The 23,424-nt window shown below is 31.1% G+C and overlaps 3 protein-coding genes across 4 annotated transcripts; 1 reads left to right on the top strand and 2 right to left on the bottom strand.

The window, feature by feature from the left end:
* The first annotated feature begins 2,406 nt into the window (after window positions 1-2,406).
* Window positions 2,407-5,127, top strand: LOC107869395 (WEB family protein At1g75720). The gene is made up of 2 exons (XM_016715927.2): window positions 2,407-2,710; window positions 4,398-5,127. Exons 1-2 carry the CDS (start codon window positions 2,564-2,566, stop codon window positions 4,857-4,859), a joined length of 609 nt encoding a protein of 202 aa, XP_016571413.1. The 5' UTR covers window positions 2,407-2,563; the 3' UTR covers window positions 4,860-5,127.
* A 388-nt stretch (window positions 5,128-5,515) lies between these two features.
* On the bottom strand, window positions 5,516-6,041 carry LOC124897819. The gene has a single exon (XM_047411364.1). It carries the CDS (start codon window positions 6,013-6,015, stop codon window positions 5,602-5,604), a length of 414 nt encoding a protein of 137 aa, XP_047267320.1. The 5' UTR covers window positions 6,016-6,041; the 3' UTR covers window positions 5,516-5,601.
* Window positions 6,042-13,446: 7,405 nt separating this feature from the next.
* On the bottom strand, window positions 13,447-17,751 carry LOC107866896. Of its 2 annotated transcripts, none has more exons than XM_016712910.2 (4): window positions 17,278-17,751; window positions 16,435-16,686; window positions 16,258-16,358; window positions 13,447-14,283 (listed from the first exon to the last, which is right to left on the bottom strand). In XM_016712910.2, the coding sequence occupies exons 1-4, from the start codon at window positions 17,604-17,606 to the stop codon at window positions 13,616-13,618; spliced, it is 1,350 nt and encodes a 449-aa protein (XP_016568396.1). In that variant the 5' UTR covers window positions 17,607-17,751; the 3' UTR covers window positions 13,447-13,615. The 2 variants fall into 2 exon arrangements, with proteins under 2 accessions (XP_016568396.1, XP_047267319.1); XM_047411363.1 differs by having other exon boundaries at window positions 17,311-17,667.
* Window positions 17,752-23,424: the final 5,673 nt, after the last annotated feature.

Here is a 23,424-nt window from a genome sequence, read left to right as displayed (position 1 = left end):
AGAATATAAGAATTTGGTTATATGGCTATCTAACTACCCAACTGTTCGTTACTTTCATAGTGCTGATCAACTTTAACTGTATCAATGTAGGGTGTGTTTGGTATGAGGAAAATATTGTTTAAAAGAAGTTTTCTTGAAAAATAAATGTTTTTTTTAAATTTATTTTGTTAAGTATTATTTGTAAATAAAAAACATCATATAGTCTAGTAAAATACTATGAGGATGGAATGCGAAGTGGGGGTTCGAGAGTAGCTACTCATCGAGTTGTCAAGTGGTGGGAGTTGGAGGCGTTGGGTGAGTGAGCGGATGAGGAAGAGACAATACACTTAAAATGTTACTTATAAAATTTGCTTTCTATATTTTCGAATTGAATCATCTTAGAAAGATCTTTTGTCTCATGGTAGCCTGCTCCAATCCCCTTTAGCCCACTTGTTTCTCAAGAAGAGATGAAAAACATGTTCAATATCATTTGATTGAATAGTTTAACCAGCCCATTGTTGTTTGAAGAAACCTTTCACTTCAATTGATATTTTTTCACGAAAAGTAGATATAAAATAAAAAAATCAATGTTTCACTAAGATTTCAAATAGCGGTTCCAAATTTAAGTTGATTCTATTTTGGCTCTTTCCTCAAAGAAAACCGAATCAAACAATTCCCAATTAGCAAAATCATTTTCTTCAATTATTAAAAACTTATATTTTTTTCTAGATAAAGTGTTTCGCGAAACATTTTGAACAACCAATCGTGAAAAAATCTAAAAATGTTTTCATTCATACCAAACACATCCTATGTGAGCTTTTCTTCACCTTTTGCATCAACTAATAAGTGTAGTTCTTCCATTATTTTCTTCTTAATCAGTCATAAAATGTATATATTTTTTACATAATTAAATTATTTTATTATTAATGAGATGATTTATGGCATAAAAATATATATAAAAATTATTATTAGATCACAATTTAATTTTCTTTAAGAAAAATATCATATTTAATCGAAGGAAATTACATAAATTAAAATGAAAGAGAGTAATAATTCTATCATACACTACGAAACACTAGGTTTAAAAGAGAGATACTTTTGCTGCTATTTAACAAAAGTACAGTACCATATTACAACTTGTACTTATAAAAGCATAGACCTTGCTCATTTATCTTAAGAATTCTGCATGCAACTCCTTTTAACTGTTAAAAAAATACTACTACTAGCTAGTATGCTAGCTCTTATATATATTTGTAGGTGTCGAATTTGAATAAAAAATAAAATTTGCAATGTGTGAATTCAAGTTTTAATACAAATATTGAGCATCGAGCCGAAAAGAACTCTTTTTTCTTAACAGAAGGAGGCTTTGGAACAGTGGTGAGTTGCTGGCAGACAAGACGATGTTGACAAGAGAAGAAATAGCTGGGGCTGCTTGGATTTTTCTCTTTTTTTTTTTTTTTTTTTGTTTGCTTTTGGTTTTCTGTCGGAGTTTTAAATGTTTTCCTAATGACTTGTTTGACCTGCTGAGTGTGACCTTATCATTCTGGATAAATACCTATTCTAAAATTCTTTCCCTGGCATGATTTGAGTTAACATGAAAATTTCTTACGTGTTAAAAAATGGAGATTCTAATTAAAGTTTATGTGTATATATACCATGTAAAATTGTCATTTGTAGTAAAATGAGATGCAAAAGTTAATAATTTCTAAATTTAGAAATGTGGTATCATTAATAAACGCATAAACCGAGTTTGGATAATTGTTGTTGTTTATGTTGCTCGATTTTTTCAAAAGTGTCAATGAATATGTATAAGATTCTTTAAAAATAGTGTACTTTATCGTCCGTTTCTTTTTATTTGTTCGATTTGAGTTGGCAACACCTTTTAATAAATCCATTACTCCTATAAAATTAAAAAGTGATTTTTATCAATATACTTCTAATTAAATTTTATATCTTTTTCAAAATAACAAGGGTGTGGTGGAGTCTTTTCCAGACCCGGATAGCGATATCTTTAGTACATCGAAATGCCTTTAATTTTTTGTTGAACAAGTATATAATAGGAATATTTAATTAAATTATTGTTGAAAGATGAAATGAGCTATTAGAAAGAGATATAAAAACAACTCAAATGGAATACGAAGAAATTGAGGGAATATCTTTCAAGAATCTGACATGAGTGCAGCACAACAAGTGGAAATGCCGCGCAACTTAGATTGTTGTAGTGTTGTGTAGTGTCGTGTTGCGTAAGCAGGTGAGTTGGGCTCAAAGTTAAAACATGTCTTATTCGTCCCATGTCAAAATTGAAGTAGCCAGGTCTATCAAATAAACTACAAAATTGCTCATACAATCCAAGCCCAATTTGCAAAATCTTCTACTTGAATTTTTTTACCAAAAGAAAGAGGTCCAAGGCAGAATAATTTTAATGAAGTGGACATGAAGAAACGAAGCTCCACTTCTCCATCTTGTTTTGTTTCCACTTTTTGAGCTCTTTTATAGTCTCTCATTCAGCAGACACACTCACTCCTACAAACACAACCTATACACATTGCGATCGATAACAGTGTTGAAACTGATAATAAATAATATGGAAGAAACAAAAGGAGGAGTGACGATGATTGGGAAGGCGGAAATCGACACGCGGGCCCCGTTTCGATCAGTGAAAGAGGCAGTCATGTTGTTCGGAGAAAGAGTTCTTGCTGGAGAGCTCTACTCAGCTAATAAACTTAAACAGGTAATATACACTTCATATTATATACATGGATAGTATACACAATTTTTATACACTGAGAGAACCTTTATGTGGCACTTAATCTGTTTTATTTTCCAATTTAGTGATTAAATCACTTCTTGTGACAATTATATGTAGTTGTCTCTTAGGAACCTGATGGAGTATATTTTTGTTTTATGATGTTAGGAATAATACAACACCAGTATATCCACTATAATCTTATAAGTGGGGTTTGGGGAGGGTACACATGGTATACGTATGCTAAGCTCCCATTATGGGCATCCTTATGCACTAAGCTCCTCAATGTGCGGGGTCCAGGAATTAACGATAAAATCACAAGGGTCTATTATACGCAACCTTAGTCTGCATGTTTGTAGGAAATGGTTTTCACATCTCGAACTCGTATCTCCTGATCACACAACACATATGTTTTCATTCAATGATTAGAAGTCCTTAACGTCGGTGGATAAATCAAATGTTAGTACTTTCTTACTTAATTACACTTTTGTTAACTATGGACGTTCTAGGTGAAATGAAAATTATGTTAATGCTTATTAACTTGCTTTTTATACATGCATCAAGTATGTCGAAAAAAAAAAAAACTTCATTAGTATTTATTATAATAAAACTCTTAAGGATTTATAACAATAGTCATAATCAGGGAAAGAAATTTAAAACATCTCAATTTATGAATAGTGATCTTCCTAAAGTATATTAATCAAGCATGATTTATACCACAGATTTTTTTATTTTTATTTTTTTAAAAAATTATATACTTGAATCCTTGATGTCTGAGTATGTTATTCATTGAATGGGCGTAACAACGGAAGGAAAAAAAAAAAGATTTTTTAATTATCTTATGGGAACAAGTTCACCTTCGAAGTGTTTTTTCTTTTCAATATTTTTCTTTTGGATTTTCTCTCAATCCTTTTATTAAAAAAAAAATAATGTGAATCAAGTTTTAATGAGCTGTTATATGCAACATTAAGCAGTAAATAGAATAGGCAAGAACTTTGCTTAAGCAGCAATTCAAGTATATGTTTCTTTTTCAAATTAGAGAATAAATACTAAAAAAATTAAACATACCATAGTAACATTTTAAATAATCAAACCAATCGAGTTACCTGCAATAACAGGTACTCAGATTGATACTATAACAAGTATCATCTAATATATCTGTTAGAGTTGTGACCCGAAGTTTGTTGATTCGGCCCAGAAAGTTTCGCGGTGCGATCCATGTTTGTGATTTTTAATGGGGTCTGTGGTGGTAGCGTAGGGATCGGGCCGTATGGACCTTTATGTTTTTGGGCCTAGGACTTATTTGTATGCACGTATTATATAAGTGCAATTAGTGGGTCGATTTTGATTATTCAGAAATTACGTCGGTCCACATTGTACTCCTCTCCTTTCATAGTAAAATCTTCCCGTGGTTTTTTCCGCAAGGGTTTACGTGTCCTGTTTTCTTTCTGCTTGTGGTTTGCTTTATTTCTGCCTGATTTTTAACAATATAAAAAGGGCATCCCGGTGCACTAAAACTACCGCTATGCGCAGTGTCCACAAGGGTGTATCGTACGCAGCATTTCCTTGCATTTCTGATGTCTAACAATATCACATGCTAAATTTCATTGATATCATAAAAGTATTCTTTATACTGTCAGCATACATAACTCAATTTTTATTTTTTTTTCAGAAACAGGATGGAGCTAGCGAAGACGACAACGACGACGACACATTTAATGAGCTAATTGAGACGAAGCAAAGACTAGAAAGGGCAAGAGAAGAAAGATTGGTAATGGCTACTTGTCTTTCTTCATTAGAAGAAGAACTTGAACGTACAAGAAATGAACTTGATAAGCTAAAAATTGAGCAACAACAAGTTAAGTTATCAGAAATTGATGAAGACCTAAAATTTATAGAGAAGTCACAAATTATGGCACATGAAAATGTTGATGAGTTTCAGAAAAAAAGATATGTCACATTTGCAAATAATCTTCCACAAGATGATGATGATCATCATCATGTTGTCATACAAAGCCATCCTTCACTCAAGAAGAAGAAGAAGAAGAAAATACCTCTAATTATTCCATTGATTGGGGGAATTTTCTCGAGGAAGAAAGGTAGTAATTCTTATATTCGATCTACACAAGTTTAATTAGGCGAGTTGCAATTCCCTTTTGAATAAGGTTACGCTCCATCGAACCTTTAAACTATTGAAAATAGAGTCTTTGTTTTCAGGTGGGTTTTTCTTATAGATAATAATAATAATTTCCCATGATTTTGCACTACTATTATATAATCGATCAATATGTACTGTTGTAATTCCTTTCCTTTCTTGTACTTATGACTCGAATGTGAGTTATACAAATTTCATGTATTAATTAAAAGTAAAAATAACATAAATTTCAACCTTATTAGAATTATTTACACTCTCCCATTTCGTTAATTACTTTACTCTCTTTCCCGATTTATATACATAACAAAGCCGACATATACATAGAAACCTTTGTATATGACAAGGCCGACATACATATACATAAAAAAGACCGATTCATATATATAACAAGGCCGACATATATATAGCTTAACATATTAACAAAAATCCCATTTTTTATAATTCTTAAAGATCGAGAAGTAAGTAAGACAAACGTCTAGTCTAACCTCGTTAAATAAATAAATCTTAGGACAGTTCTCTTAAGAGCACATAAAATCCATGAATAATATGGACCAATGCAATATTCAGCAAATTAAGAAAAACGAATTTAACAAAACCTGAAGATGTATATTCCACATATATACTATATACTCGAATTTACAACAACAGATTCGAACTCATAAAATTCAAAAAAAAATCAACACAAGCTACAATCAAGGTTGCACATACCACACAATAATAATCACACAATAACGTCTGATTTTCTACCGCTAAATATTCCCTGATCTTGTGAAGACTTATTGAAGAACTCTATACATTCAGCAATAGCTTCATTATAATGAGAAGTTGATGAGTAATATGAGCTACACGAAGTCTTGGGCGGATCGGGCCGGTCACATGACCTCCGTCTCTGTCCTGAGCCTGGCCCGGAAGACGACGTCCCTGTCCCAGCCCGATTCGGCCTCCTCCGGCCCGACATAGGGATGGGAAAAACAAACCGCATGACGATCTTGCGGAATCGATCGAAAAGCTTCATGGTGGAGAAATTGATCAATTTATTAGAAGAAGAAGGCCTAATAGTTTGTGAAGATTGAATATTTTCTGAAAATTGTATAACAAAGCTTTCTCTTTGAATAGAGGCCTTGTTAGTGAACATTATTAGAAAATTTCCAAGAGCACAAAAGCTTTTGTGTTTTGTTCTAAGTTTGGTTAGCTAAGGTTTTATATATATTCATGAAAATTGGGAAAAGCTGATGCCTCAATTCTTTAACCATGTGACCAAATCATATGTATGGGCTTTTGCTGTCCTTTCAAAGTACATTTGTTTATTTAGATTGTTAATTTCATTAACTCCCAAGTAATAATAATGTCTTGTTCCATGATATATAATATTAGTTCATTCTGAAAAATCAAAGTCCTGATTCAAATAATCCTGTAAGCATGATAATAAATAACCTTTTGAAAATAACCCTCATGGATAGCTATTGATCACAAATTAAACTTAATTAGAATCAGAGGTAGAGTCAGGATTTAAAGTTTATGACTCACGATTTAGTTCTTTAATGTTACCCGGTTTAAATTACTAATTTATACACATTGAATGAATCTCTAAAAGTAAGTTCTATAAAGTTTAAACCATACTGAGTTCGGCCAAACCGGCCATAAGTTATAGTCTAGCTCCACCCTCGCTTAGGGTTATATATGTGTGTTCTTGCACAGGTTAATTCATAATTCAAAGTTAATGAGTCAAATAACTGTGGTGAGTATATTTTAAATATTTTTTCATACATGGGTCGATTTAAAAGTATTGAATTCAGTTGAACTCAGAGTCCAACTGAAGGATGCATGAAAAATATCACCCAATTACACACCAAAAAAAGGTGAATTTTGCACTAGGTAACGACAAAGCTTATAAGGTGATTATCTACTTGCAATTTTTCTGAGATGAAAAGCTAAGATTGCTAATCACATTTATATTTAAATGATTAAATTAGTAATAGACAGCAAGTTCACTAAGACATGATTGACTGGCCTAGCTTATAATTTAAAAGTAAAGAAGTTGTAAAAGTACGAAATCAATGAGTATGTATGAATAATAACTTTCCTTTTCTCCTAAGATAATATTCTCTAAGAATCACTCCCAAATGAGTACTTCATGTGCAAGGGCCTATATCACTCGTCACAAAATAGGTGTTAGCTTCAAATTTTACTAGATAAAAAGGCAGTCTGATACACAAAGCATCCAACGTTAGTAGAGTTCAAGAAAGAGCACATTCCAAAAAGCATGATGTAGACAACCTACTCTAATGCAAGCATGAGTACGTAGTTGCTTCCATGGCCTATGAGATAGTTTGTTTAAAAGGTTAGTTATCAATTTGATTTAGCTTTGGTTTTAGCGTTGGATGTTGGATAATTTTATTTGAAAAGTTGATTTTTTATAATATTGTATTCAAATGTATAGAAGACTGTCGATTGATTATTTGTAACAGTTAAGTTCTGTGTAATGTTAGGTACTATATTAAGATATGATAACTCTTATACACATGGCTACTGCTAGTTTTGTTAAGACGGATGATGGATATGTTGTAAGGTGGTGGACCAACAATAGGTGAAAGTAGAAGATACCATATCTTTAAAGGGTGGATGAGATACATTTAAATTTATCCAATTGTTGATCCAATTCGGTGATTAATTTATATAACCAACGAGGTATTTTTTTTACTGATTTTTTTTATTCCAATCGATTTGTTTTCAGATTTTGTCTCATTAGGATCCATTGCATTGACTACAAATTTGAAAATTTTAGTTCATTTTTCTTAATTCGTTCTTACCTGTTCTTGATATGAAAATAAAGAAAAATCTTTCAAATTTAAACTCAATTTTGATTCGTTACCAAATTCATTGATTAAAGTTAAGAACTCGTCAATTTCTGTTGATAATAATTTTTTATCAATCGTATCCACTTGTTCGCACCTTGACTATATTCAAGCATTTGTTGTCTTCCATTAGCACAAAGTTCACTCATCAACTCTTCTACCACGTAGATGTTGTCTCCCACTGCCACTAGTATATGGACTAACTCTGTCTATGAAGGCTTAGTTGCATCACTTCACCGTAAATATCGGATAACTTTGTATATCGAAGTTTGGACATATGAAAAGAAATTTTCTAGTATTTTTTTGTCAAAGAGTGAGAGAATTTTAGTAAAATGACTACTTGTATTATTTGTCAATGTATGAAAATCTTCGTAAGGAAAACAAAGGAATGAAGTAAAAAGGCCCAACTTTGATTAGAATGTGGGGATGTGGGCCAAGCCCATGAACTGGAATGTGCAACGAGATCAACCAGAGGCCCAACCCTAAGCCAACTTGAAAACCTTGATGGGCTATGGCCCGAGAAATGCAGTCTAACTAGACCCAGGGAGACGAATGACAATGGACCATTTGCACTTGTGCACTTATTTTGTGATGGAAATTTAATTTTGCTCCTTAAAATAAATAAAATAAATAACTTTTTCAGTTGTATGAGTTTGTATTTTTTCACTATAATGTTTCACAAGTTATGCTCTACACCTTTAAAGAACTTCTGCCCTACTAGGCATAAGTTCAATTGCTGAGGGCAAATAAAGAACAAATCCCGCAATTAAATGACTCTAAACAGATATACATTAAGAACTTTATAATTTGGCTATGTTTTAAATAACGATCCTCCAAGAAATTATATCAATCCTCACACAACAGTGTGTTGGCTGATTCTAATATGTTACTCACCTTAGCTTATTTTAGAATACCACACATATTTAATGTAAGCTTTTGCCTATAGTTTTTTTGAGCCGACTGTCTATTGAAAAATCCTTACTAAAAAAAAAAAAATAGAACCTTTATCACTGGTAGAGGTAAAATTTGCATACATTAGGTTTGGCAACTCATACACTCAAAAATTAGCTTAGAGGGACGAGAAAGCCTTATAAGGAGCCAAAGGTTCTCGTTCTTTATCAATGTGGGATTCATTTCATTCACCGTGCTATCACTGCCAAATTTAGACATTCTTTATCCCTTGTCCAATCGGTGCAGGCACATTCATGGATCTAGGATATTTTCACTGCTCCAATCGTCCGAGGCCCACATCAGATCAGACCTGACTCTAATAACATGCATGTCAAATTAGGTTGTTGGCCTAACTCACACTCAAAAACTCTTAAAGAAAGATCGATTGTCCAAGACATGCATGTAAGGAGCTTAGGGTTCTCATCCTTTACGGATATGAAAATCATTTACAATTCTGTTTGCATGAGAACAAAGTAATTGCTAAATACTTTTTATTTTACATCACATAAGCTCAATAACTAATTTTTAAACAAAAATAATAGCTCTGTGAGTTCCAGCTCAGTTTGGCAAAAGAAGTATGAATATTTTTAACAATATAGAAACAGCAGATTGCCAGAATGGTCGATGTACTGTACAACATGAATTAATTGCGAATCTCAGTTTTCAAAAATCAAAAAATAAGGAGGGAGATATCCTAAGTTTGTATTTCAAACTAATCAATTTAATACAAAATGTACCTATCATTTTCCACTATTTAAAATAAGTAAATGCAAGATATTCAGTGATCTTCATTCATAATTATTAATGTATCACAACGAGGGGGTGGAAACCAAGAACTACAAATCTCATCTATTTTTAAGATAAATAATTACAGCTTGGTTGCATGTGTATACTGATGTGTTAAACAAATTATACAGTCAATTAATTACGTTAGGTTGACCTGTGAAACTCCTTAATTATATCATTCTAATATATTGTTGACTCTATAGATCATTGTGGAGTGGGCTAATTATTTTATTCATTCATCTGTACATATTTTACATTGACCCAATTAGTACATAGGCCCCCATTTTATTTATCCGAATTTCTTATTTTTGGATCTTGTATATATATACTAAAAACCCATGTTTGTAGGGTAATGAAAAAAACATTTTTCTATATGCATACAGATTCATAATGAGATATTTTGCTCTCCAGCTCCTTCGAGAAGTTTCGTCTCTCTTCGAACATTTTCCCTTCGAACTGGTAGATTCCAGCTTCTAAGTATATAAGTTAGCCTGTGCGTGTTGTCCACGCTACAGTTAGCCTGGGCGTGCGGGGGGTGTTGGAGTCCCACATCAGTGGGTTAAAGGGTTCTTGGTCTCCTTATATGGTCTTGGACAATCCCCCCCTCATGAACTAGCTTTTGAGGTTAAGTTAGGCCCAAGGTCCATTTCTTTATCATGGTATCAGAGTCAGGCCCACCCAATTCATTGTTTCCGATGTTGAGCCCCCCGTCTTATATTTTCCACGCTCCAGATGAATGGACCTTGGGCCTATGTACTAGTTGGGTCAATGTAAAATATGTACAGATGAATGAATAAAATAATTAGCCCACTCCACAATGATCTATAGAGTCAACATATATTATAACATGAAATTATAGAATAAGAACCTGTAATCGTTAAAATTAAGTACCTTGACAGTGTGAAATTACACATTTTGTAAATAATAACTTACAAGCCATTAGTTATTGAGTTTCATGAGGAATTGGACTAATTAGTCATTCTTAAAATTTGAAGTTGAATGAGGTTATTCAAAGTGTTGATCTTAATTAATGTGATATCAAAAGTAGATCAATAAAAATTATTGATTTTCTCGATGTTAGGTCTGGGCATGCACATATATATGTTGAGTTTCTCTTATCGATTGATATTTAATCTCCTTATATATAATCTTGAATTATCATCAAGTTTAAAGAAAAATTTACAGTTGAACCTAGTAATCAAGTTTGAAGAAAATTTTACAGTTGAACCTAGTATTCTAGTTAAAGTGCATTTTTATCATTACTCAAAACTCCTATTTTGGTTTTTAATAAACTAATGAAATGATAGTCATGAAAAGAAAGAAAAATAGTTAAGTACAAACTAATTTTTAGTTCATCACTGCAGTCAAAGTGTTATCATCTCCTTTTCTATTCTAAAGTTAAAATTAATTTTGTAATGGTCCCAATATTGACCCCACGTGCCCAGCTCATTCATTAATAACACCACAAAGAAAAAAAAACATTTATGTGATTGATTGATTCATGCGTTTCGTACAACAAACCTTTTTTCCTTAATTTGGGTAAACACCCAACTATAATAATATAATTAATATATATTTCCTCCGTTTTATAATAAATTGTTAGATTTTGTCACACATATTAAGCAAAAAATATTAAATATATAAATTTAACACAACTTTCTATTTTACCCCCCAAAAAAAGAAAAAAATTGACCTTATAATACCTTTTCAAAAGTTAATTGGTTGTCAAATCATAATGACAAATTTGAAAAAAAATTCAATGAATCACTTATTTTGAAACACCAATAAATACCCCAACAATTCACTTATTTCGAAACAGAGGGTATTACACAAAATATACACTAAGATTTGGAGAGGATGGTCTTAAGGATAGAGTATATGCAGATCTTACTTTTAGCTTAAAGGTAGATTAAATATTTTTGATAGATCCTCAGATTAAAAAAAACACCAAAGCAATTTAGAAAAGAAGTAACATATCTGAAAGCATAACAAAGCATGCTAAACATTAACTACAACAAACACGGGGATCCAGGTACGATCGAGGGGTTCATCGAATCCTTTTATGACAAAAAGTAACGTTAGTTATAATGGTTAAAATTATTTCTTGTGTATATGTAGTAGATGTTGAACATCCTTCAATTGTTTTTTATATATATATTTATATATCTGTACATTTTGACCTCTCAGAGTAAAAATTCTGGCTATACTACCTCACAAACCAACTTTTTTCCTTAATTTTGGTAACATTAGGAATTGTAATTAATTATCCATCAATCAATTAGGTACAACTTCAATAAAATTACTATCATCATATTAATTGCCTTCTTTTTTGACTCATTTTGGCCCCAGTTCAAACCGATCCTTTGAGCACTGTGATGCTTCCTTTACCCTACTTCTATCCATATCATTCAGTTTCTTTATAACCTTTAGTTGTTGCAGCTTTAGAAGAAACAAGTAGACACAGAAGTAGAAAAAATAGTTTAAGTTTCATGCATTATAGTTGTATAAATTTTTATATACCATCATGTTAAATTCAGTTACAATAATAAAAGTACATAAATTTTCATAATAAACTTGACACCATATAACCTGAAAAAAAAAGAGAGACCAATTAGTTGGTATACTTAATTAAATTTGATTTGATATAAAAGTGGTACGACTTAAATCAATGAAGAGTAACACTTTTGTTTGAATGGTTGTTACATATGGTTCATAATCTATCATATTGTGTTATTATTGTATTTCATCGTACTATACCGCTTTAATGAATATAATGTTTGAATAGTTTGAATCATTTTTTATCGTTTTATAACGTCACATATCAACTGTTTGAAGGATAAATCTGTTAAAAAGTAATGTAAGTGCTATACTATTAAAAATAAGTAAAGCAAATAATAAAATGCAATTATTAAAGTAATAAGTAAAAATAAAATTTAAAAAATAAGGGAACAAGGCCATCACATCAAACCAGCCGTTACATAAATTGAAACTTTTTATTGTTATCTAAAATAAATTAAACGACACAATATAATAATATTTAAATAATCAAACTAAACATTATCTTTAAACCAACAATATAATACAAATACATGCATTAGATAAAGGAAAAGGGACAACATTTTTTAAAACAAATAACCCAAATTTGAAAACTTTCGAAAAAGTGGCCAGTCGGGTATACTATTTTCGCTTTATAGCCATTTCCTAATTTGGATCATTTTGGCCTACGTAGTCCATATACAATACTGATACAGTATTCAACTTGGGCAATTCGGCCCTTTTAAAAATATTTTAATTTTTTTTTTGCTATAAATTTTTTAACTGATCAAATATTATGTTTTTTTATTGTTTAGAAATAATAATTGAATTATATAAAAACGATATAATTGTTAAATAGAATATGTATCTATATAAGATATATGTATAGATATTGTATAGTTCTATCATATATGTATATATATAAAGTATATATAAAAAATATATAAAAAGTGTATGAAAATTATATAATTGTTGTATAAAACTTGTAAAAAAAATTTGCAATTATTGTATAAATTATGTAGCAAAATTTTATAATTTTTGTATAGAATATTTATATGTATAATATTTGTATAGAAACTGTATAAATGATGTGTAGAAACGGTATAAAACAAGTCAGTAAATTGAAATAACTAGAAAGTGAAATTTAAATTTTATGACTATCTTTATAGAAATAGTTTAATTTGAAGTGTCATTTCTGTCCTTTCAGCTCAGATAAAACCATCCAAACAAGCTGAAAATTAATGAATTTGGTGGGGTAACAGAAAGTGACAAAGAAAATGACAAGTTAAATGTAGAAGGACGCCATTTTTTTCGAACATAAATTGAGGGGGCCATATTTTAAGATATTTATTGTCACAGTTGGGTAGCTCAATTTATATCATCAATACATTTACTCACCTCAACAAACTACGTAACAATATGTAAAAAGGCAAATAATATATGTACAAAAATCATAGTTGGATCAGCATTACCTCACGGGTGTTAAAATTTTTAACCAACCCTAAATTAGTTACATAACATTAAAGGACACAACAAAAAAGAGACAACAAACTAAACCGTACAAACAACTCAAGTACAAATAGAAAAAAAAAAAGTAATTAACAAAACCTAAGATTCCAAAGCTTCGTATATCACGACAAAGCATGGAAGTATTGCCCTTGGATTAAATACGTATAATTCCTCGAGATTCGAGTAGATTCCCGCGTACCCAGCTACAGAATCGTAAGCAGTCGAGCCAGAACCAGAACCAGAGTCAGAGGTCGAGCAATTCTCCTCCTCCATAGTTGGGGAAGTCACCACATCCTTTGTTTGCTTGACTCTCCCGGCAATGACACGACACACTATCATCGCCCTACGTCGGGCGGTGCCACTCCCTAGACAATCGTGGGCCCGCCCACTACTAGCAGTGGTGCGGACCCCACTGATTTTGTTTCCTTGAAAGCCGTGGCGTATGGTAGTGCAGACTCCGCAACCAGGTACGGAGCCACACAAGCTGGACGAGCCACGTGCCCCAAGGGAGCAAGTAAGGCTCGTGCAGTAAAATCTAAGTAGCTCATTTCCATCAGCGGCGCATCTTGGGTTTTTCTTGCCTGTGGCGACTGCATGTATCTTCACCGCGTCCCTACAGTCCTCGAACCGTTGGATTGTGCGTTTGGTGTTATAGACTTTTAATATCCGTTCGATCTTGCAGATTGGATTGTCCTTTTTTAGCCAGCTTGATTTGAAAATTATTTCCACTATGTTTCGGCTTGAATCTTCGGGACCCAACTCAGACACTAAAATTATATATAAAAGAATTAATGTAAATTCGTTCAATCGCTTAAATTAAAATTAATTTGCTACGTATAACATAAGTATAGTGCAAATCGAATATGTGTAAGTATATATAATCAATATATAATTTATATATATCACAATGAATTCAGCTGGTAATTATTATTCACAACATTATAAATTGTCATGTTGCTTAAAAATAAATACTACATGATAAATTGAGTTTTATATATTTACCATATTCTTAAGTTTTCAATGTAATAATTAAAGAGTATCCATCTGAAGATACTGTTATAGAAAAGTTTGACAGTAGTTCATGAAACTGAAAATGGACATTTTGATTTTTCAGAAATGACAGTGTACAATCAATAAAATGAGTCCTAACAAATTTATTACAATCAATTCTATGAATTTTCATTTCGATGTTGTTTTTATTCAGGTCAATTGCAATATTCGACAATAATATACGAACAAGAAAAACGAAAATAAATTAATGGGGTCTCATTTCTAGTTGGTAAGCTATCAAATCTTACTGGCCAACCAGCAAGCAATTATAGGTGTTATTTACTAATTATGAAATTATTTAGGAATAAGTTTCTCCAAAATCAGTACTATGATAATTAATTAGAACTCAAAAGGTTAAACAAGATAAGAAAAGATTCTTTATTAAGTAGAGTGGGCTACCAAATGTTGATAATTCAACAAGTCATATCTCAGTAGAAAAGATTCGATTCTTCTTATGTATGCATTCTTAATTAAACAAAACAAAATTAATAATCTTCAACATTATATTATCAAACTAAAAATATACTATTAATTTTATTAGGAGTAGTTTAGGGTGTCATGTTGTCGGTGTGGCATATGATAAAAGTATAATAAAAAGAAAATAATTATGGCCAATTGTATTTTTCCTCCACGTAATAATGTATAGTTATTTTCGATTTTATGAAGAGGTAGTTGACAAATATTACTAGATGGTCCTCAAGATATTAAAGTTGTGTATAGGATAGTGACTATTCCAAAAAAGAAAGAAAAAGTATTTATTGGGGGGTTCAACCAAAGTATCACAAAAATATATTTAACATTTAATGTACTTTACATGTTTTATTTAAAAAGTTGTACAAAATCCCATGGCTAAAAATTACGTTAACAAATCCGTTTTGCCTCCACTAACACACTTTGAACTTTGCCTAAAACAAATCAAAACTTAAAATGTTGTCTAATGCTTGTCTCCTTTTAAAAGTTAATATCTAGGATAAATATGAGCAAATTACGTATTTAAAATATGATGGAATCTTCTATACATGAAAGCAAGAAAAATAAGTAATTAGAAATGGGAAAGTCACACATTTGATAGCTCAACCAAAAATATTTAAATTTGCCAATTAATTTACATAATATATGTACCTATGTACTAATAATATATTATACATCTACTGATGTCTGATTATGATTTTTTGAGTAGGCTAGCTTTATGTCAATTTCCAAAAAGAGATTAAACAAAAGAAATATGAAAATATAAATAGTAAAATACGTAAAACCCAAGGACTTAACTTATAGACACAAACAATGCACATCCCTATTAAGGGGTCGTTTGATATGCGGTACAGGGTAAAGTACGTAGTCTCGAGATAAATACAGAATTATTTTATTCAGATTTTAATTGGTATTATTAGTTAGTCTCAAGATTATTGATTCCACCTTTATGCCATAGTGATTGATTAAGTTATCTAAAATATACTAATCTCGAAATTAATTATCTCAGGATAACTTATTTCCAACGAAACGACACTTAAGTGTATCTATATAACTTGTTGATTATAGCCTAAAATTAACTTGTCTTGTACGTTTTTGAGGGTACTAATACAAGTTTCTATGGACACTTATTTATACTTAGTTTTATTTAAGGGATTTAACAGTATTAAGTGTATTCCAAATATGAACAAGAAATTAAGAAAATAAAAGATTTAATTTACCAGCATGCTTGACTGCTTGATGATGTTCCAAGCTTTCAATTTTTGGGAAAACTTCTCCACATTCAGGACATGCACATATAGTTGACCTTGGTAAAGGATACCTATAAATTTACATTTTAATTAATATTTTCACACATTAATCACAAAGGAAATTTATAAATGAAAATTAAAGTATACCTGCTAGGATCAACTATCATGTGACACTCATAACATCCAGATAGCTTACGAAATTGCATTCCTCTGGAAGAAGTAGTGTACGTGGAGCTACCACCACCGTTGGATTTCGCAAGAGACCTTGAACTTGAAGATGAAGGGCCATGATGAGAAGTTTTATTCTTGCTTAGAAGTCGAGTTTCTTGGCCTAAACTGCTACTTTCTGGAGAATTATCAGCTCTATGTACCACCCTTGTGTTGCCATGTACAACATCCCTGATATCGAGACATAATTATAATTAAAATGCAAAAAATTATCACTTTTTTGTCAATATGATTTAAAAAATAATTATTGTTACCAAGTTTCAAATTCTAAGAAAGAGATTTTAGTACATTATTAAAAAGTAATAACCATTGTTACGAAGTTTCGATTCATAGTAGACAATCTGGAACAGGTTCTTCAATTGGATCACTATATGTATAATTCTAAATACTCTAGAGCAGGTTCTTTAACATAATCAATGCATGTATGAACTCTAAAAAATTTCGAAAAATTCTGATTTTCATTGGGCTAGCTATTTGTTCTTAATTTATTTACCTTTTTTCTTTTGTGGGAAAGGAAGTCATAAGGAAAATATGCCCCATTAATGCATATAGATGCACCTGTGAAATCGAAACTTCATGATAATAATTATTTTTTACTTATAAAACTGTAAAATGGCTAATATACACTATTTCTATCTAAATTTTTATTTGAGATGTTCACGTAATACAATATAGTATAAATTATAAAAGGCTTTGATACATGAAGGAGAACTTGCCTAGCTAGCACATTATTGAGACGTAATATAATTAAGTAATTAATACCTGAAATTACATATGGAACTACAAGAACTCAACTTGGAATAAGCAGCAGCAGTAGAAGAAGAAGGATTATTATTCTTGGAAGCTGCAGGGTCATGAACAGTTGAGTTTTCAATTTGTTTGCAAGTCAACAAGTTCTTGAATTGATCCCATGAAGATGGTTGCTTTTGTTTCTCTTTGTTTTGTTTTTGTTGTTTTTTCCTCCTCTTAGTAGGTTGATTTTTTTGGTTATTTTCTGGTGAAAAAGTTAAGAGGGCCATCAAAAGGAGAGCAATAAAATGGAAAAGAAATAGAGGAATTATTGTTGAAGAAGAAAAAGTTCTCTTCTTCATAAGAGAAAAAAGAGAGAAGTTTTCTTCTTTCTATGTTACTCTTGAATGTAAAAGTGTGTGTAGTTTCTTTCTTTTTATTAATGGAGAGGGATCCAAGAAGGGGGAAAGGGGGTGGGGGGGTGGGTGGGGGTCCTATGAAAATATAAAAAAAAAAGAAATAAAGTTGGGCTTCTTTATTATCTACTCCCTCTACTGTATTTAATATTTTGTTTGCTGCTTCTTAGCATTATAATCATGATGCATTTGTCTTTTGTGTTTAGTGTTTGATATCTAATATTTATATTTAGATTCTGATTAATTTAGATTTGCGTCGTATAGGATTCATATTACAATTTTTTCATATTTAAAATGCGAAACTTTGAGTAAGATAGACGGACCTATGCATTACACTATGCTGCTTGTACCGAACCGCTTTCTATCAATTTCTTTTTTATATTTAAAATTCAAGATTTCTAATTAAGAGAGAGAAGGAATTATTCTAAATTCGTGTCACGGAAAAGTCTATTAAAGATGGAAACAGTACTCTCTGCTTAGATTTTCTTCAAATAATGCAAACTCGAGATTGATGATTAAGAATAGAGGAATATCTTGTTCTTGCCACCACAACTTTTAATTAATGGTATATATACATTTGTCTCTTTTCCTTATTTGATCTAATCTATACCTTGATTAATCTAATTTTATATATATCCTTTTAATCTCAGCCTTTAATTTGATTGGATTTGACTTTTGGGCTTTGGCAAGACCAAATGAATTGATAGTTGATCAGCCACTTTACACTACGAAGTGACTTAATTTACATGAATTCAACATTAAAAAATGTTGACTCGGGTTAAGTTGATTTCGTTTTAAAGAGAATTGCATTAAATCTAACACATGCACACACTCTAAAAGGCAACTTGAATTCAATGCTTCTTCCACTTTTATTGTTTGTTTAATACACTTTTTTTTTTTATAATCATGATGTTCGGGTCAGCTTGTGCGTACCTTATGTCACGAATCTACCGTGAATCCTCACTGAAAAGCCCATAACTTTTCGTTTTGAATTCAAATTTACAAATGGTAGGTGGCGTTGAAAAGAAGACTTAAAAGCCTTCAATTTGGTAGGTCATGGATCACGTTACTCCTCATATTCTAGGAGAAATTCTTGTCTGAAGTTGACTCATGTAAGAGCATATACTAAAACTCAATAGATCGAAATGTTCTTAACTCAACTATACGCTCGATACTTTTTATGACCATGATTCATATAAAAAACACTCACCATATTAAGAACTTGATCTTAACGCTTTTATTCAATTAGAAATCATTGAGTTTGAAGTCTATACGTGTACAAAAAAGGATTCAAATCTTAGTCGAAAGTTCGGGGTGCTACACTTTTCCTTTTTTGGTCTTATTTATACCTTGATTAATCTATACTTGATCAAACTTATTTTCCCTTTAATCTCAACCTTTAGTTTCATTAGATTTGACTTTTGGGCTTTGGCAAGACCAAGTGCATTGATAGTTGATCAACCATGGTGAAGTCTACTTTACGAAGTGACTTAATTTACATAAATTCAACTTTAAAAAATGTTGATGACTGCCGTTTTAAGTTAATTTCGCTTAAAAGAGAATAGCATTAAATCTAACACATGCTAAAGACAACTTCAATTCAATATTATTTCTTCCACTTTTTGTTATTTGTTAATTAATACATCACTTTAAAAGACATCTATGGGCAGATTCATAGATGTAACTTATACTATGCAGAAAAAATATTTTGCTATCAATGAAATTTAATTAGTCACATTTGATCACCCGTCTTATTTTTCAAATAAATTAATAGCTTCATTTATATTATGAATATTTTTTCGTTACTAAGTCTGGTTATCCTTTAGATGATATAACTCTAAATTCTAAAATTTTTGAACTTATAACTCTAAATTCTAAAAATTTTCGTGTATGATAGTACCCCACTTAGATGAATGGTTACACCATGCCTCGTAAATTTACTTTTTTTTTTTTTTTTTTTAATTATTATTATTATTACTATTATTATTATTATGTTTTTTTGGTGTAGAAAAGATAAAGAATAATCAATGCCTTTGAGTGTAAAAGAAGAGACTTTGAGAAAAACTACAAATTAATGTCATTTTTCCAAATTTTCACATCATCTTTCAGCACTTTATATATCTTATGGGATCTCTCTCAAACTTTTGGAAGCTTCCCGTTGTTCATATCTACGCACTTCCTCATATGCCATATCTAGTTTGGAAATCAACGAGTGCATTTTATAAATTCCATGATTTAAGAAAATCGAGTTAATTCTAATATCGATACACCATTACAAATTGATAGGGCATTTTGCTAAACTATCTTTATTAATAATATTTTAGAATTCTAAATTTGGGTACTACCACTTTATGTAGTTACTTAATACTAAGAATAAAAAAAAAAGGTAATTCGGTGCGTTAAAGCTCCTGCTATGCATAGAGTCCGGAAAAGGGCCCAATCACAAGGATATATTATACGCAGCTTTGTCTTGCATTTTTGCCGGAGGCTGATTCCAAGGTTTAAATCTGTGACCTCCTGATCATATGAGAGCAATTTTACCAGTTTCTCCAAGACTTTCCTTCAATAAAAATAGCATGAGAAAAAAAATATACTAAAATGAAATATTTTTTTTGATATAGAAGCCTAGTTAAATGAAAGGGAGAGTATATATCTTATATGGGATCACTCTCCAACTTTTGGAAGCTTCTGATTGTTTATATGTACGCACTTTCTTGTTAGTTTGGAGTGACTAGTCAATTTGATCATCAAACACATGGTGGCTTGTCAAGATTCCAAGAGCTAGCAAAATGAGAATTGATAAATGCCAAAAGAAACCACACACATTTTGCCAAGAACAATTAGTAAACACTAATTAACAGGTGACTGACTTTTATGAATGAATATACATCAATTTAGGTTCCTGAAATTCAACCAAAATACATCTATCTTTTCAGTACAAACTCCCAAAGAACATCCCTATTATAAGTCCACAATGTCTTCCAATCTTTTTAGCCACTATAGGGCTTTAGGGCACTTAGCAACATGTGAATTTGGAACATGCTTTGCCTATAGACAACTTGCAGTTTAAGTGGATGGCCAGCAGATAAACACAAAAGCTAAGAGAAAATACTTAACAAAGTACTTGTTCCCTAATTAATTAATTAATTATTATTATTATTATTATTATTATTATTATTATTATTATTATTATTATTACATTTACTTTTTTTTTCCAATCCAGAGAAGGACACTCCGGTACAAATTAAAAATATCCCGTGTTCACGCATCGTCCCAAAAAAAAATGATCGCGCCTCAAGGGATATATTATGAGCAATTTATTTTGATGTAAGCATAAATATAGATTCCACGATTAGAACCCGTCTTAAAGGTACTCAGAAGGATCACACTCCGAGGAAGTTAATATAGGTAGCAGGGGTGGAACTGTCCTTGGGCTAGGAGTTTATCCGAACCTCCTTCGGTGGAAAATTATGTTATATATATGGTTAAAATTATTTTTTATGTATATATAGTAGATATTGAATCCCTTCGATTTGTTTGTATTATGTTCACTTATGAACCCCTTAATGAAAATTCGGACTCCGATCCGCCACTGATAATTGATAGGTAGCCTAAGCTGACACAAATATTAGTAATTGATCTTACGGCTCAAACTCATCACTTATATAGGTCATATAAAGATAACTTTATCTTAGCTCCACATGATCGAAGGTTACCCGCCAGAAAGATCTTAATCTATTATTATTTTTATTTATGAAATTAAAAAAGGAAGAATCTTAATGGGAGTGGTTAGAAGTCAGATGTTGATTTGGCCAACCATTCACTATGGAGAGATATTGCAGAAGGTGTTCCCTTGTCGTCCCAAAATATGCGGACTTGTTCACTATTTTCCTTCTCATCTCATCCCCATATACAATTGTTAATTCGCTCATGGACACTATATATAAACAACTCATCTAAAAAGAAAAAAGAGTTTAAAATTATGTATAGTGATAATGCAAATATTTTAAATATTATTAATATAATTTAATAAATTATATTGTCTGGATAGTTTATCATGTGGGAAGAGAGTTACCTTTTATAAGTTAATTTAACATGGCAACATAAAATTATAATACTGTAAACACACAATTACAGAATATGCATAAGGATGCATAATAACATGACTATTTTTATTTAAAAAAATAAATTAGAGATAGGAAAAGGGGAATGCGAAAAGAATTATAATATCGAACCCTCAACAATAATGTGGAGTTTTGGATAACTAACCAAATAATATGACTACAAAATCTGGTGCTCCCGAAAAAGTTCGTATATGTGCGTTGAGACTAATATGTTTTGTGCATTAAAAGTATGCTTAATTAAGGGATATATTATTATAGTGTCAACCACCAATACCAACTATTTTTGCTAGTACCAACAGATTTAATACCCGTCTAAACATTTAATCTTGATTTGTTTAGATATATATATGATGGATGTGTATCATCAAGAATATACCCTAAATTGCTAATAGAAAAATTACACATGAAAGCAATGGGATCCATTTTGGCTTTTGAAATTGTTATTGGAATGTTATTGTATGTGTTCATTGAATCGGGTTAACTCATCTGTTTCATCTCACTGTATATACGTCTGCTGCAGTTAGGGGTATGCACCGGTCGGTTAGGTTTTGTGTATTATCGGTTCGGTTTATTGATTTTCTATTTTTAAATATGCTAAACCACTAACTAAATCAATAAGATATTTTTTATAGGTTTTCGATTTATCGATTTTTAGTCCTTAACGGTTCGATTTTCGGTTTAACTGATAAAAAAATAATCATGAAATAGAAAAAATAGTAACTAATATAAAAAGAAATCGAATCTTAGTTGCAATTAAAATTCTACATGATGTGTTGTAATTTACAAGAATCCTCAAGGTTGAACTAAATGTTAGTTAGGAGAAATTAAGAATTTGTATAATTGAAAGAGAAAATGGTCTATAACCCCTCTAACCTTTACCTGAAATCTCAACTACACACTCGAACTTTATAAAAGTCCTATTACCCCTTTGAACCTTTTATAAAAGTCCTATTACCCCTCTGAACTTTTTATTTTTGATATTTTGTGATCTTAAAATGCTGACCTGTCCAAGAAGGTGTATACACTTCCCTTAGGCGCGTGGGACTTGCCTAAAGTACACAAATCTGCATTTTTTAAGCCACGTATAAATCCAATTTTTTTTTTTTAATTTTCTTTTTAAAAAATCCTCATTTGTTAGCCATTAAATCTTCCATCTTCTTCCTTTTTTTTTGGCCATTTTCAAAGCTTGAAGTTTGGATTTTGTTGTCTACCGTTTCAAAACTTTCAATCGTAACCTCCATTCTAAAATTGAAGCTTTAGGGTTCATAATTTTCTTCAAAAATATTCAAAACAAAAAGGTTTTTTTGCCTTATACGTTTTGTTTCTTCTTCTTCTCTTTCTCAAAACAAAAAGGTTCAAGAACTCATCAATGGTGTCCAAGATTAATTTCTAATCTTTCTCATCTCCAATTCATTTTCCTCTTCGTCTTTCTCTTTTTCAATTCATGGATGTGTCCAAATATTAAACCCACGAAAAAAATTCATTTATCTCACTTTAAACAAGAAATTCAAAATTCCATGAGAAATGATACAAAGTTACAAAAAAAGGACAAAAATAGAGATGATGAGGTTCATTCTTTCTTCTCAGAAAAAAAACTCACACCAATAAGCCTAAAGCACTAAATTTTCTTGAAGCAAAAA

This window comes from Capsicum annuum, chromosome 4 (genome assembly GCF_002878395.1).
Source record: "Capsicum annuum cultivar UCD-10X-F1 chromosome 4, UCD10Xv1.1, whole genome shotgun sequence".
Lineage (NCBI taxonomy): Eukaryota > Viridiplantae > Streptophyta > Magnoliopsida > Solanales > Solanaceae > Capsicum > Capsicum annuum.
Note: the sequence above shows the minus strand (reverse complement) of the source record. Positions and strands in the feature narration are given on the sequence as shown.

Coding starts and splice junctions, on each gene's coding strand:
- LOC107869395 (XM_016715927.2), top strand. CDS start 2,564: ATGGAAGAAACAAAAGGAGGAGTGACGATGATTGGGAAGGCGGAAATC. Junction 2,711..4,397: donor CAGCTAATAAACTTAAACAG/GTAATATACACT, acceptor TTTTTTTTTCAG/AAACAGGATGGAGCTAGCGA.
- LOC124897819 (XM_047411364.1), bottom strand. CDS start 6,015: ATGTTCACTAACAAGGCCTCTATTCAAAGAGAAAGCTTTGTTATACAA.
- LOC107866896 (XM_016712910.2), bottom strand. CDS start 17,606: ATGAAGAAGAGAACTTTTTCTTCTTCAACAATAATTCCTCTATTTCTT. Junction 16,687..17,277: donor AGTTCCATATGTAATTTCAG/GTATTAATTACT, acceptor TCTCGATATCAG/GGATGTTGTACATGGCAACA. Junction 14,284..16,257: donor TCAAGCAGTCAAGCATGCTG/GTAAATTAAATC, acceptor ATATAATTTTAG/TGTCTGAGTTGGGTCCCGAA.